This window comes from Taudactylus pleione, unplaced genomic scaffold, assembly GCF_031769625.1.
Source record: "Taudactylus pleione unplaced genomic scaffold, aTauple2 ptg000322l, whole genome shotgun sequence".
Taxonomy (NCBI): Eukaryota; Metazoa; Chordata; class Amphibia; order Anura; family Myobatrachidae; genus Taudactylus; species Taudactylus pleione.
In genome coordinates this window covers 4,005,300-4,021,897 of record NW_028284723.1, presented here as the reverse complement: position 1 = coordinate 4,021,897, position 16,598 = coordinate 4,005,300, and the positions used below count along the sequence as shown (strand labels likewise).

Sequence of the window (16,598 nt, the reverse complement as noted above, 5' to 3'; positions counted from 1 at the left end):
CTGCACATAGCTATTGCCAGGGTATAGATGTGGATAGGACATAGTCATTGTACCAATGTAAGCTGCATGTTTATGCTGCTTTACAAATATAATTGGCTTAGTAGATGAAAGGAATTATTTAAATAAGAGAGAAGATAAATGTCACCCAACCTCAGCCTGATTATACTGCATCAAGATTCTGATTATGTATGATTTATTTTAGAGTATTTGCACTGTTTATCTATCTATTACTCCATCAATCTATCCTGTATATTGTGTATATTAATATTTAAGCAACATTACTGTACTGAATTATCAACTCTATATGCACCTGTAATCATGAAGAAACAGCAGTGATTACCACTAATCAAGTAAAAAGGTTATTTAAAAAGCCCCTAATGCAGGAAATACCTCAGATATCTCTTGTGTATTAGAGCATACCACAGTCCCCATACAACATATGGGGTAACTGCATGGAGTTGATATTTATCAAGCTCTAAAAACTGAAAATATTTAGAGCTTGCATGTGAGAACTAATAACATCTCAGATGGTGTATGCTGCTTATTACTATTAAAACTGTCCAGAGTGCGATGGGGATCCACTTGGAACTCTCTGCTCTCCTCTGACCCTCACTGTGCACAAGTGCAGCCTAATGTTGCACATGCCCAATAACACTGTCGGGATGGCAGTGTTAGTTTTTTTAGGATCTCTCGACGAAGCTGTCTTATCACAGGGGCTCAATAAATATCCTCTATAGCCCATTCCTATCCTACCATGAATAGAAAAAGGACCTGTGCTGCACTTGTAGCAGGGATGTAGTCAGCATCCCGGCATGCAGGATGCCGACAGTTGAAATACCCGCACTAGAAATCCCGGTACCAGCATCCCGACCGCCGGCATATTGAAGGTAAGTATCGGGGGTTAGGGGGAGGGTTAGGTTTAGGCACTGGGGAGGCTAGAGTAAGGCACTAAGGGGGAGGTAAGGGTTAGGCACTAAGGGGGAGGGAGGGGTACCAGAGAGGGGGAGGTTAGGACTAGGCATTGGGGAGGGAGGTGTAGGGGTAAATAGTTAGTGTTAGCTTACTTATCCAGGGTCATCAGGATTCTGACTGTTGGGATGCCGCTGTCGGTATTCTGACCAGCGGCATCTCAACTAATGGGATCCCATACCCAACCCCTTGTAGCACACACATATGATCTATATATATATAAAATCAAATGTACTGACATACTGACTCATCAATGCCCAGACCATTCCCCTGGACGTATAAACAGGGAAATTGGGGAGAATATGCCTTCCATTATGTAGGTACCCACTAAGGGGGTGAAAAGGTTCTAAAATGTTTCCTCTCCCTGTGCAATGTCCTAAATGACTGTCTCATTGTGGCTGTAGCACAGTTCATATTCAAATACCAACTGCCAAACATCACTGGCAGTTTTTGTGGTTCCTCTATTTGAATAGTGAGGGAAGGGAATGTGTTATTACATACAGTAAGTGAAAGGAAAATGTGTTACGACAGCAGTGAGAGGGGAATGGAATGTGTTAATACACAATTGAGGGAGGGGAATGTGTTACTGTAGAAGGGAGAGAAATGAATGTTTTACTACACATTTGAGGGAGGGGAATGTGTCACTACACAGGTGAGGGAGTGGAATGTGTTAGTACACAGGTGAGGGAGGGTAATATCTTACTATAACAGTGAGAGAGGGGATGCATTACTATAGAGGTGAAGGATTATTGTGTTATTGGAGTGGTGAGATGGAAATAGAAACAGTAAATATCTAAGGTCTACCTGGGTGAAACCGGATACATCAGCTAGTCTTATGCTATGTTTATTGTTAAGCACAAATAACACCTTCTGCAGGTAGACTGCACCCCCTTTACAGACGGAATCGGTATGATTCCTGGCAGCGGCAGCCCGACACTGGAACAGATCCCGGCAGCGGCAGCCCGACAGCGCTGGAGATCCTGGTCGTCGTAAGGTAAGTAATGACTTACCTAACCTAACCCCCCTAACCCTCCTTAAGGGTGCCTATCCCTAATCTCCCCCCAAGTGGCTAACCCTAACCCCCCCCTTCCTCGCCGCCTAAACCTAAGTCCCTTCGATCGTGATGCCGGGCGCCGGTCTCCCGGCATCGGTGAAATGAGCGGCGTCTACATCCAGACGCCGAGCATTTCACCCTCGCCGGGATATGACAGTCGGGAAGCCGGCTGTCGGTATAATGTCAGCCGGCTTCCAGCCTGCATCCCTTACAGACTGACCATGCCCATCCAGGGGCTAACCATGCCCTCTTCGACAATGTGCACTTATTGTGCCAGGAATTCAAAAAATAAATCTGGTAATCTAAAACCTTGTACTTTTGCTATGTATTGCTAATACTTACTGTTGTCTGGCTGAGTATGGCCCCAACCTGAGATCCAGCATTCAGAGCCTGCAGGTAGGTCCTGGTCATATTGTGGTAAACACACTGGTCGTATGCTATCTGTGTGAGATTATATAAATTCCATTACTATCATTATCCACAAAAACAGCCATTTTCATAAGAGATTATATATAGCTAAATGCAAGTGAGTGAACGAGAACAAAAGGATATGGATATACTCAAACCCTCATGAAAACATCATAGGTTTACTGGCTTGTCTGGAAGTCAAGTCCAGTACCACATCCAGCTAAAGTAGTAGTGAGCTGCTGGCATTCTGGGATTCTGTAATAAGATTCACCCTGTAAGGGTCATCTGCATGAAGGTGCTCCTGTCCAGGGGCAGAACTAGGTATTGAAAGGCCCCATAGCAAAAGTTTTTAAGGGCCCTATGTACCACCCAATGGTGAGAAAAATCTTTTGACAAGGATGGTGAACTCCCCTTTAGCTCTGGGCCCCATAGCAGCTGTATCCCTTTCACCTATGGTAGTTATGCCCATGCTCCTGTCCCTGCTGGTTTCTTTTACTTATTTGCATACCACAACCTGTTGTGTTGAAGAAACTTGAGAAATTGACTCATCTTTAAATGGAAGGATATAAAAAAAAAGTTCATGCCTACTATATTGCCTGGTAACTGGAGGGAGAAATATATATATACCAAATAGAGTGTATGTATGTAAGAAGTATATGTAAAAAAAAACATAGGCACTCTAATTCTCTGTATATTGGTCATCAAAGAAAGACATATATACATAACATCAATTTACAGGGAAAGAACAAGCATGAGTCCTCCATGAAGCAATCTGCTACTTAGAAAAGGTAAGATGCCAAGTGGCCAATGCAGAATTGAATGCACATTGCTCCCAAATTGCGTGAGTGAAAATAAATGTGTATATTCACCCATACAGTATGTACAGCCTGGTGCATCTCTGTGGTCAAACCACTGCTATCCATTTGCTGGGCTCATTATCAGTCCATACTTGTAGCAGCCCAATCTCTGGTGCAAAGATATCAGACTCTATGAACTTTGCCTATGTGAGAAATCCCTGTTACACACAGTTGTGCAGAACAAAACTGACTTGTGTTCAACCCTACTTTGGCTCCTAAGAATACACTGTATCCAATATGTAATAGGAAGCTAACCTGAATAATTTAAGGGCTTCTCCAGCTTCATCAGTGCAATGTCATAGTCATGATTCCTGTCATCATACTTCTGGTGATAAATGATTTTCTCCACTGCAGATGCTTTCAGTCTCATTGGGGAGTGACCAACAATACCTGAAAGGATGGACCAGCTGGACAGTTGCGGAGATCTGTAACTTAAAAGAAATTAATCATCAAAATACAGGAATCATATAGTCAGGTCATTTTTAATTAACTGGTATAAACATTATTATTATTATAAACATTTTTTACAATCTAATTTATCTACTATGGGTGCAGGAACTCACAAAAGGGATCTATCATACATACTGCATGTAAATAGCATCATTTGTGTTGGGTATGGTATCCCGGCTGTTGGGAGGCATCCCATCTGCCAGGATGCTGACTACATCCCCATCATTTTTGGAATGAAACCCAAGGCCCCAGCAGTGTGATGCAGCTATGCTAACCACCGTGGCACATATACAGTATATGTACACACATATCAGAGATATTTTGAGAATAATAAAATTGTTCACTGCATAAAGTGGGATTTTTAATCATGTAACTGAGTTCTAAGAAAATATTTTTGCACAATTTTATTTTATGTTTTGCAGCACACAACTCGCTCTCTCCTTGTCTTTGTACAGAAAGAGTCACATCTGAAAAAGGGAAAATACTCTGATAGGGAGAAGAAGTGATTGACTCTGGACATGAGAAAAGTCAAAGTACCCAACCATATTAGACTTTGCATGTTACAAGAGAAAGTGAATAATAACAGTATACAGTGGTCACATTTTCTGGTGTTCCCATCATTGTTCTGCATTTCAAGTTGAGTTTGGCTAGCTGGTCTGATCAGTGTTCCCGGTATAGTCTCCGTCTGCTACAGACCAATAATGTACTTAGTTTATTAAATAATTCCAGTCTGATGTTTGGTACAGTCAACGCTCCTTTCATTAATAAGTGAATCTTCTCGACCACAGCGATATGTTCATGAAAACATAAATAGGAATTATAACAACAACTAGTGTTTCTCCAACACCATCTGGAACTGGAGTAGAAAAAGATCAAGAGACAATTTGCCTGACATTATAAAAACTGTCTGTACAGATATTTCTGGATGTGAGTAGCAGTTAATTCCAAACTAAACCTGGGGCAAAAGAATATTTATCTTGTATTTAGAAATCATTATTACGCCCATTGAAAATTCCGAATAATTATTTATCTGATAATGGAGTAATTAATACCACTATGTGATATGATATGAAAGCAGAGGTGTGTGATCTGGTAAAGAACAATGCCTCATTTTCATCACTGCATTTTAGTTAATTTGATGGCAACAAAAGGGCAAGGATACAGGGTCTAGAAATCCTTAAGGGGTAGCCTTCAAATCTTTTTTTTTGCTTTACAGGGTATACAATTAGAAAGGAATGGTAGTGCCTGGTATATCAGAGGATTAGTACTAAGAGTTGCTATAAAATGTAAAATATGAAATAAAAATAAATTAACGGATGACTGAAGTCTGTATACTATCCAGCTCACACTTGCCAGACAACTATTGTATACCAAGCAGTTACTTTTATACTAAAGCTGAATAAGTCACAAAAAGGCTTTTTATAATGTAAGTCAGTCAACTAATCAGCCTAGTCAGCTGTTACATCTTATCCTGCCTGTATTTCACCACTGTAATTGTCAGATGTATGTGCTTACAAGGAAACAAGAATATACTCTGTAACCTTAAAATCAGGCTCCAATCAAGTGTTTAGAATTTCTCCTGTCAGTTGTGACCTAGAAGCTAATAGCTTGTCTAATTTCAACTTTAGTTACTCAGAAAGTGGGTTAAACATTTTTGGTCATACATACATCCTCTCTGTGTTAAATGTACATTAAGATTCTGACAAAAAAGTATAGTATTATTAAATTTGTAATAGACATGGCAGGAGTGTGATGTAATATATGTCAATTACAAACTACCAGATCTATTATAGGCAATATCGCTGGAAAATTACAGAAAATTTGTGATTTTCAAACATAACTCACCACATATCACTATCCTAATTTTTCACATGTACTGTCACTACATGCACACACATGGACACACATGAAGAGCACATGATTGCTGCACAGGCTTTAAATGAAAAGGGCAATATGTTCTACAATGCTACATTTGTGTGTACAGTGTGTATCCAATGTAAACAATTATTTGTCATGTACCAAGTCTATTAGATGCATTGCAAAATTCGGTAACACAGTGCATTTCGATTTTCAATTCAGAAAGTGATCATAATTGTTTAAACTTGGCAATGAGTTTATGAAGACTTACTTGTGTACACAGTGTGCAGCTGTTATGATCCATTGATGTGCCACGATTGACCCACCACAGACATGCTTATTGTTCAGGTACAGGCTGACTTGCCATGGCCAACGACCCAAGGTCACATCACTTCCCCCAATGATTCTAGAAGATTTGGAGCGGGATCCACATTCTACAGAGATCAGATCAGCTTTGTAATTGGGCTTATGCGGGTTCATGAAAAAGCTGCACTTTTCCAGGGAGAAATATTAATATGTTATATGATACACAGTAGATTACCCAGCTCTCAGAAGACATAGGGCATGGTCCCATACCCATGCTCTTGCCACCTTTAAATTTACAAATATGAATAATATGCACAATATAAAGATACATCTGAAACTTCTTAGGGAAAATCATGCATATAAACTTAATCATTCCAGGAACTATTCCTAATCTAGAAGTGTATGATTTATAAATAGAGCTCATGTCAATATTTGTCCATAGACTCAAATGTACCCTAACTTTTTCTTATTTTTTCCGAGGGTTGACTCTAATGTAAGTAATGTGATAAACAGAAATATGCCCCCTGGGTAGAGACCTTGGTATCCCTTAAATACATGTGTTTTAGTAATGTGTTTGCTGAACCATGCTTTGTCCTGGCCTTCTGACTGGGTAGGGATATTTTCACTATTCAAACAAAAGGCTGAAACCAGGGTAACGGGACTACCTCTACTCAAACTAGGATGTTTTGAGTGCATGTATTCTGGGTGTAAATTAAATTTGTGCATTAAAAAATGTTGATGAAAAATAAGGGGAAATGAGTATAAAGACTGACCTGAGCACTTCAGTGCAACAATACGTCCAGAAAGACACCCTCGCCTGTGAGGTAAAATGTTAAAATATAAAATCCATTTTATTGAAATGAATAGAAAATAATGAAGGAATTGCAAGAGGAATTACAGACAACTATGTGAACAAGGACATGGAAGACCTATAAGGGAAAATTTATTAAAGTTGGTTCTAAGCTTTTGGGTGATTTACCATTGGTTTTGCAAACTGACTATTTACTAAAGTCAAAACCGATGACAAACTGAAAAAAACTTAACTTTAGAACATGAGACTAACAATTAATAGTTTCACATAAACCAGATTATGATCTGTATATTTGCTAATGGTCGGTTTTAAAACAACCAAAAACCGTTAAACAATGGCAAAACCACCCGAACATTAGACCTGGCTATGGCAGGCATGTTTGGGAGATATACAATCGGGAAGCCGGCTGCCTTAATACTGCCAGCCGGCTTCCCGACTGTCATATCCCGGGAAGGGATGAAATGCCGGGCGTCTAGATGTATATGCCTGACATTTCCCCGACGCCGAGAGACAGGCGCCCGGCATCCCGATCGAAGGGATGCCGGGCGCCGGGAGCGGACAGCCGCTGAGGGGGAAGGTTAGGTTTAGGGCACCCGGGGGGGACTTACGGTTAGGCACCCCCACGGGGGGGTTAGGGTTAGGCTAGGGGGAGGAAGGGTTAGGGGTAGGCACCCCCGGGGGGGACTCAGGGTTAGGCATGCCCCCGGGGGACTTAGGTTTAGGCAGCGGGGAAGGGGGGGTTTGGGTTAGGCACTTAGAGGGGATATTAGGGTTAGGCACTTGGGGGGGAGGTTAGTGTTAGGCACCCCTAAGGAGGGTTAGGTTAGGTTAATTAGTACTTACCTATCCACAATCGGGATTTCCAGCGCTGTCGGGCTTCCGCTGCCGGGATCTCTGCTGATGTCGGCCATGCAGCCGGCGGTATTTCATACCGATTCCGTTTGGGATAATCATTATGATCAGTGAAGGCTTCCTAAGATTAAAATGTAAAAAAAGGGTCCCCCCTAAATCAGTAACCAGCCCTGGACCTCTGAGCCTGGGCTGTCATCAGATAATAGGGGAAAAAATGGTGTGGGGTTCCCCCTATTCTCAAATAACCAGCACTGGGCTGTACTACAAAGTATTTTTTTGTGGTGTTTATAAGATGAAAAAAATATCAAGTTTGCTTTTGATTCCTTTTCTTGACATTTAAAAACACATTTTGGCAATTTGGTTTAAAACATTTTTGACATGTTAGAATGAGTTAAAATACTAATGTTATTTTCTGATACAACAAAGAAAACCTGAAAAAAAGGTATACTTTTTGTGGATACCACATAGAAAATTCAGTGATATTGATGTTGGAATGTGAGAAGTGACAACATCAGAAAATGGCCTCAGCACAAGAGTGAGAAAACCCTCAGCAGTGAAGGTGCAGCCGATAATCATTCTACAGAGTAAGATAAATATTAAAACAAGAGGGCTGGGGTTAGCAGGTTTAATTAAACTATGATGAAGAATTAAAATGGTTGTAGATATTGTAGATAGCAAAGTCTTCCACCATAGGTGGGATAAGCTAATATTATAGGGGAATATAAGCATTCTAGTAATAGACAACATTTTATCCAAAATTAAAAATAGGTGCAGTAAGGCTCAAGTGGGGTGAGAGGATTTTCAGAATAAAAATGTTCAAAATAGATGGGCTGTGTGTATCTGCAATCACATTTTATGTTTATTTGTAATTGCAGCCTAGCCCTAAATCTAATTGCAGCCTAACCCTAATTGCAAATAAACAAGTAAATGGTGTTCTACAATTGTGCCCAGGCTGCTCTAGTTAGACTCTTCTAAAAGAGGAGGTATCCTTTTTCACCTCTCAGAAACTTAGAAGCCAAATAAAAATTGTAATAGAAGTGTCACACCTGAGTGGCCCCTAATCTAAAATTGGGAATATACAAAGAAAAGTTTTATTTCTTATTTTTTAAATCCAAATATGTATCCCCTCTTCTTAATAGTCCTCCACAGATGGTGTGAATTTTGTATTAAAATACACAAGATGCAAGGAAAAAAAATGAGAAAATCTAGTGCAGACAATTCCACAATAATGTGCAAAAATAATAATAATCAACCAAAAAATAAGGTATTTTACCACTCTTGTGACATATGCAATAGAAAGAACAAAAGAGTTCTTAATTAGAAATTAAGAAAATATCACTTAAAGTCGTAGATTTCCAACATTATAAAGAAAGTTTAATACATTTCAAAACACATATATATAATTTCGGCTCAGATATCCACAGAGATACATAAAACACCAACATAGGATGAAGTTGGACTTGTACCAGAATCAGGTCACAACAGAGCCTGTAGTAAGCTGAAGAATAGTTGTAATACCCGGGATAGAACCCAGCCTCCTTCCAGGGATGTATTCCACACTGATTCGGGCAAGGTACCAAAAGTTCCCCCTCTCCAGCCCTGGAGGTAAAATCCCTTATTTTATGGTTAATTATTATTATTCCATCCGTGAAAGACTATTAAGAAGAGGGGTTACGTATTTGGTTATTAAAGATAAGTAATAAAACTTTTCTTTGTACAGTATATTCCCAATTTTAGATTAGGGGGCGCTCAGGTGTGACACTTCTATTACATTTTTTGATTAACCCTAATTGCAGCATAACCCTAGCTCTATTTGCAGCCTAACCCTAATTGCAGTCTAGCCCTAACAGTAAGTGCAGCCTAACCCTAATTACAGCCTAACCCTAATTGCAGCCTAACCTTAATTGTAGCCTATCCCTAATCCTAATTGCAGCCTAACCCTAATTGCAGCCGAACTCTAACCCTAATTACAGATTAATCCTAATTGCAGCTTGATGCTAACCTTAATTTCATAATGTCATAACTTTGTCAGTGTCGACATTGTGAATGTCAGCATATTAAATGTCGACATTATGAATATGTCTACATTCTAAACCAACATGTCGACATTCTGACTAATGTACATCCTCTCCTAACTAGTACTGATGCTCTATTCTAGTCAAACTGATGCAGGAAGATTGTGGTGTCAAATAAATCTCTATATACTGTACATTTTAAAAAAAAGTTCATACATTCTACTTTTTTAATAATATTGTTTTAAAATGTTTATAGCGAGGCTAATAAATGTTCAGTGAATATGCCTTTTAATTTTAATAACTATGTTTAATATCAATGCTTAAATCTTCAAACTGAATATGCACCGCTACTATAATACGTTTTTATTCTGCCATTCTTCATTCATTGCTGTTTCTGTAGCTAGTTTACCACTAAATAAGATCCCTCCCAGTGTCCACTGTGGTGTTGCATGATGTTCTGCTAATGTGCAGAGGGACAACTCTCTATTAAACTCAGAAGTCCCGCTATGGCAAAGGACTGCTCCCATTAGGAGAGCTGTCATTTGTGATTTTAGTCAGATTTCTAGGTACATACTGGTGTACTTGAGGAAGGGGGGGCCCAAATTGGTATCTTGCTTAGGGCCCTAAATCCGCCTGTGCTCAGTGTATACAGGCTTCTATGGGATCGGGAGGTCAGACCTGCAAATATTAAACAGCCCATAAAATGCAACTTCCTAATCCTGACCTTTGCAGGAGCATCATAAGCCGTTTATCGGCTAACGCTCCTGCAATGACACTGCATACACAACTATACAATTGTAGGCCTGATCACTCTATATTGGGTGATCAGACCAACAATTATACAGGTGTGTGCCCAGTTTACGTTTTACAGTGTTGTGGATCTAGTATTACTTGATCAGCAACATCATTTACATATGTTGCATTATATCTACCAGTAAATGTGTATTATTATTATTTATTTATATTATTAAGTTACATTTACTTTAGTTTTTGCAAGTGTATCTAAACATGATTAACTGACTACATACCTGGTTTTCCAAATATGTTCAGGTGCAGTTGTTTGGCCAAGTGGGATTTGAACAAACTCTTGACTGTGATTTAACTTGATATTTGTCAAATTTACAGCCTTGTGGTGCATCAACCTTTAAGAAATAAACAAAATGAAAAAGACAGGTGAGTTAGATTATACTTTGGCACTAGTTTATACTCTATACTATAAGACATTTTATGCCATTTTCGTACACAACATTGTCACATATTTAAATGTAGGAATCATTTTTTTTTTTATAGGCCAATCATACAGGTGCATTTAAATTAAACACATTTTAATATTATATTTCTATTAAAGATTTAGCTCTACATAATGTGTTACAGAACAAGAGATCAGGATTTAGTTAATGAGGTAGCAAATACAATAATTATTAATTAAGTTTATAATATAAATATCCTTTTTTCATAGTATTCACTGGATAATAATAAAACTTTTGTTTTAAAAGTTCAATCTTATTTAATAGCACATTTTGTACCATCAGCCATGGAGCAGAATCTGATGTTCCCTTTGTCAGGGTGCTTTTAGTAGCTGCCACTACAATTGGTTTTTGATACATGCCAGGAGAGTATGATCTCTAATGCCGCGTATCCACTACCCGATTACATAGAGTGATTGCAGGATTACCACATTGTAATCGTGCATTCGTTCAGTAATCGTGTACACATCGGGGACGTAAATGTCAGAAATGACCAGCGATGTGCGCTCCTGCTGGTCGTTTCTGACATCATAGAAACAGAATTTGTCAGCAGATAAGAACCACTTGGCCCATCTAGTCAGCCCCATTATTCTGCACCATTATTAAAGATATTGTTACCTTAACCCTTATTGATCCTTACTTCTTCTGAAGGATATCCTTATGTCTATCCCATGCATGTTTAAATTGCTCTACTGTCTTAGCCTCTACCACCTCTGATGGGAGGCTACTCCACTTGTCCACTACCCTTTCTGTGACCACTTGTCCACTACCCTTTCTGTGACCACTTGTCCACTACCCTTTCTGTGACCACTTGTCCACTACCCTTTCTGTGACCACTTGTCCACTACCCTTTCTGTGACCACTTGTCCACTACCCTTTCTGTGACCACTTGTCCACTACCCTTTCTGTGAAATAATTTTTCCTCAAATTTCCCCTGAACCTACCTCCCTCCAGTTTCAGAACATGTCCTCTTGTTCTAATACTTCTCTTTCTTTGAAGAATGTCTCCTTCCTTTACCTTGTTAAAACTTAAAACCCTTTATATATTTGAATGTTTCTATTATGTCCCCCCTTTCCCTTCTCTGCACCAAACTATACATATTAAGATCTTTTAGTCTTTCTTGGTTCTTTTTGCGGTGTAGAACTTGCACCATTTTAGTTGCCCTTCTTTGTACTGTAAATATATATATATATATATATATATATATATATATAAAATGACCTTCACAATGTGTGCAAGAGCACAGTAAGTATATCCAAATCTACTGGGATTCACCAATCCCAAGATAACAATGAGAACAGTACTGATTAGAAGACGAGGACACACAAGGCAAAGGCGCTACTATATGGTGTGACACAAAATTCTATGAATCAATAAACAAAGATAAAAAAAGGTATATAAAATATATAATATATCCTTCTTAAGTAATGGTGATATTCTTCTTTTCATTTCCTCCCCGATTTAACCGTAATAGTATCTAGGTGCATAAAGAAAAGGTACAAAAAAAATATACACACAATGGGTGGTATTGTTTGATATAATCAGTACTTAGGGCCATATTCAATTAGAGGCAAAGTTTTCGCCTGTCCGACCTTTCGCTTCATTCGCCTGTTTCAGAGGCAAATTTATTCTGTGCTCGTCCCCGCTTTTCGCCTAATTCAATTGCAAAACAGGCGAAAACGGAAATAGGCGAATGCGGAACAGGCAAAAAGTACTGAAAGAATTGGGGAAATCAGTCTGTACCACAGAAAAAGATATATTAACATAGGGAATCAATATATGATGTACTAATAGCCCTAATAAGACTATTTTGCGTACTTAAGTTGTGTAAATTGCTTGCTATTAGCATCTTTGTAAAAGTGGTGAAGAATAGCATAAAGCTGTATTTGTTGGTGAAAATAAGTAGTGCTGTCAAATGTGGGGTACTTGAAAATGGGTGCTAGCATATTTTTAGGTCTCTAAAGTGAACTTTTAAAAAAACTTGAAAAATCCATCTGCTGCATACACCTGCAATCCCAAAAACACCTGACCCATACTTGGGGACCCCCAAGAAGTCTATTTCGCTACTTTATATGTTTATCCCCAGCCCCCCACTTTTTAAATATTCACCCCAAAAATGACATGTCCTTTTTGGGGTGTTCTTAGGTTTTTGTTTCTGTTTTTTTTTGCAGATTTGTCCTTTGGGGGGCTGTCCCAAGGGGTCTGAGTTGTTTCCCCATGTTTGCACCCCAAAATAAAGATTTTACATTTCTTTTCACCAGCTATTGATTGGAGAATCTTTTTTGGAGAATAGCTTCCACTTAGGCGAAATTGTCATGGAATTGAATTTGGCTAATTTTTTTTAGGCAAAATTTTTGCAAAAAAGCAGGCGAATATGGCTTTTGATTAGAACTGAAGAAACGAAGGCCCTGATTCAGAGCCGGATGCTCTGACAGAGCGCTCGCTCTGCATCAGGGCCGGCCTTCTTGTTTTTTAGAGCGGCCTACGGGCCGCTCGCATTGCTGTGGGTGACCACCCACAGCTATAGCGAGCGGCCAGGAAGATGGTCACGATGGTCAAGACCATCGCGACCATCGGGTTTGCGATGAGACACTTGTGGTAGGGTCTCATTGCCGCAAGCCCCAGAAAGATTTCGGCTCTCACAGAGCCGAAATCTCTCCCACTGACATCACTCGTGATGTCAGTGGGGCCCCCCCCCAAACGGAGGCATTCACATGGGAACGCCTCCATTTGGGCAGCCACTCCCCCAGCCCGCCCACCAAAGGGGGCGTGCTGTCACTCAAAATCGACAGCACGCCCCCTTTGGTACGAGATCCGGGGCGACGGTTTGCCCATCGCTATCCGGGTCTCGTGCATGCGCACGACGGAGCCGGCTCCGTCATGCGCATGTGCATGACGGAGCCGGCTCCGTCGTGCGCATGCGCACTGGGCCACCATCGACCCGCTTGCACACAGTGGCCCTGATTCAGAGCCGGACGCTCTGACCAGAGCGCTCGCTCTGAATCAGGGCCCACCTCCATTAATATGGAGCGTCCTCCTGGACGCTCGTATAGCTGTGGGTCACCACCCACTGCATACACGAGCATGCAGGATGATGGTCGCGATGGTCTTGACCATCGCGACCATCGAAACTGCAAGCAGAAGCCTGCGGTTGAGTTTTTCAACCGCAAGGCCAGGAGTGATTTTGGCTCTATCAGAGCCAAAATCACTCCCACTGACATCACTAATGATGTCAGTGGGGCCGGCTTCAGACGGTAGGCGTTCCCTTGGGAACGCCTCCGTCTGGCAGGCACGCCCCCGGCACGCCCACCAAAGGGGGTGTGCTGTCAGTCAACATCGACAGCACGCCCCCTTTGATGAGACACTCTGAGCGAAGGAAAGTCCTTCGCTCGTCGTGTCTCGCGCATGCGCACGACGGAGCTCCCTCCGTCGTGCGCATGCGCAGTGCAGACCATCGACCCACTTGCGAGCGAACAGCCGCTCGCGAGTGGGTCTGAATGAGGGCCAGTATTCGAGATGAGGACGTACCAATGACCTATACAGTGGTATTATCACGTTGTTCTCTCTGCTACTGATTCCTCTCCCTATGCAACCAAGCATCTGACTTGCCTTCCTCATTGCTTTTTTACAATGCTTGCTTGCCTTTAAGTCACCTGAAATAGTGACTCCTTGATCCCTTTCCTCTTCAGTAGTTTCCAGTATAGTGCCATTAATACTATATTTAGCCTTTGGACTTTTGAGACCCAAGTGCATGATATTTTCTAGCATTAAATTGTAGTTGCCTCATTCTTGGCTATTCCTATAGTCTACCTAGATCATGTTACAAACATTTCAAAGCTGCTCTGATCTCTACATCCTATTTTATTTTGTTGGGATTAATTGGTAATCATTTGATATGTTATCAAGTTATAAATCTTTAATAGTACCTCGTATCAAAAACCTAAGGAACAGTTAACAATTTCACACTTACAGGTAACTTACCTGATTTTTTAGATGGTATTGCACCTTTTACTGCAATGTCACAAACATTTATGAACGTGCAGAAATACCTATGTTCCATTTTTGGTAAAATGCACCAGTTTTTGTAGTAGTGCACTGGTTTGTGGTAGAAGATGGCTGTGTCTTTGGGCGTGCAATATTTATCATCTTACATGAGGGACTGGGTAGACAATGCATGATTCTTGCCTAGTGAAGACTAGGCAAGACTATATTCACCTGGGTAGACCTTAGATATTTTAATTTCCTTCATACTATATTGATTTAATTTATATGCTTAGTTTATTTCAATCCTTGTTTGATGTCAGGAAAGTTGTTGCATCTCAAGCGCACTTCCCTGTAGTCCTCACCCACAAAATAGATTTGCAAGAATTGGGCTTCCTTTTGATGTGCAGGCAGCAGACCTCCCACCAAGTGATACACCTGCCCCTGAACCTTCAAGGTCGGCATGAAGCCATCTTCTACAACCTACTTGGCCCCAAATTATGTTGTTTGGAAACAACCATTTTACTGCCAAATACAGTCCATAAGGTGAACATGCTCGGGGTGGCGTCATTAGCAGGCTGTAGAGAGGTTTGAAAGGTGTAAGCAGCATCTTGCCAGAGCTGCAGCACATGACAAGGGCCTTCTCCTTCCACTTAAGGGCATTGCAGTACTGGCAATTGTGGCTCATGGTACCCAGGGCTAAATTGCTGACTGCCTCATAAGTCACATCAGGATCATACGCCACACCTGAGTGAGCCTTGACCTTCCATGGAAGTGCTCGCCTTTCTACTCATCATCCAGGATTGTTTTGTTCATATCAAAATTGTGCTCCTCTATGCATCTCAGGGTGATCTTGCTGTCATCTGGCCACTGCTGCTTTGTGCACCTTGGGGTGATCTTGCTGGTACCTGGCCACCACTGCTCTGTGCACCTCGGGGTGATCTTGCTGGTAAGCAGCCACCACTGCTCTGTTCCCCCCTCAGGGTTATTTTGTTGATACTTAGCCACAGCTGCACAGTGCACTGTAGGATTAATCTGCACATATTTCCTTGCTGCATCCTTCTTCCTCCTTTTAGCATGGGTGTATCTGTCACAATGTTCATCAGGAGTCTTCTTCGGGACAGGAAGAGGTGATGCATGTGAGAGGTGTGATTTGGAATCAGGCTGTAGGAGGGGTGGTGTGGTGCACACTTTTTGAGCACAGCCAGCTCATGGGGTAATGTTTAGCACTGAAACTCACATAGAGCTCACCATTGCGGTAAACCTCGAAGATGAACTCATACGGTTGCCCAGACTCCACCGGTTCACATGAACCACCATAAGTGAAGGGTTGGGACATGTCAAGAACGTATTCAGCAGAGCTGGTGTAGTTGCCCCCCTTGCTGTCATGGGACATAATGGAGAACTCCTCCCAGTTGTGCATCATGTGCCTCACAGTTAGTTAGGGCACCTCCCTAGCCATTAGCTGAGTACATGAGATAGGAGAGGGACCACAACAGGCAGGCTCCGTCTCCTTTTTAAAAAAATCATACAAACTCGGCACTCACTTACTTTTCAAACTGTAATTGCTTTAAAAACAGGGAATGTTAGTTACAAAATATTGCTGTATTTAAAGGAATTACAGTTTGAAGAGTGCCGAATTTGTATGATATGAAATGGTGTGGTCACATACCAAGGGCACCACAGATGGTTGAGTGTTGTGGATTAAGCCTGTTATTTCTATACGTTTTTTGTGGTACCACTTTCTAGGGCACCCTGCTTTTCAAATGTAAGACACACTATGTCAGTTTA

At 41.0% G+C, this 16,598-nt stretch overlaps 1 protein-coding gene across 3 annotated transcripts in view; it reads right to left on the bottom strand.

Annotated features, from left to right (window-relative positions):
* Positions 1-16,598, bottom strand: part of TMPRSS5 (transmembrane serine protease 5) — a 54,180-nt gene that overhangs the window by 4,589 nt on the left and 32,993 nt on the right. For all 3 annotated transcript variants that reach the window (XM_088443015.1, XM_088443017.1, XM_088443016.1), the window contains 5 exons: positions 10,608-10,721; positions 6,675-6,718; positions 5,867-6,029; positions 3,544-3,719; positions 2,366-2,464 (listed from right to left, as the gene is read on the bottom strand). In XM_088443015.1, coding sequence (XP_088299141.1) covers positions 2,366-2,464; positions 3,544-3,719; positions 5,867-6,029; positions 6,675-6,718; positions 10,608-10,721 — 596 coding nt within the window. The remainder of the gene's footprint in view (positions 1-2,365; positions 2,465-3,543; positions 3,720-5,866; positions 6,030-6,674; positions 6,719-10,607; positions 10,722-16,598) is intronic.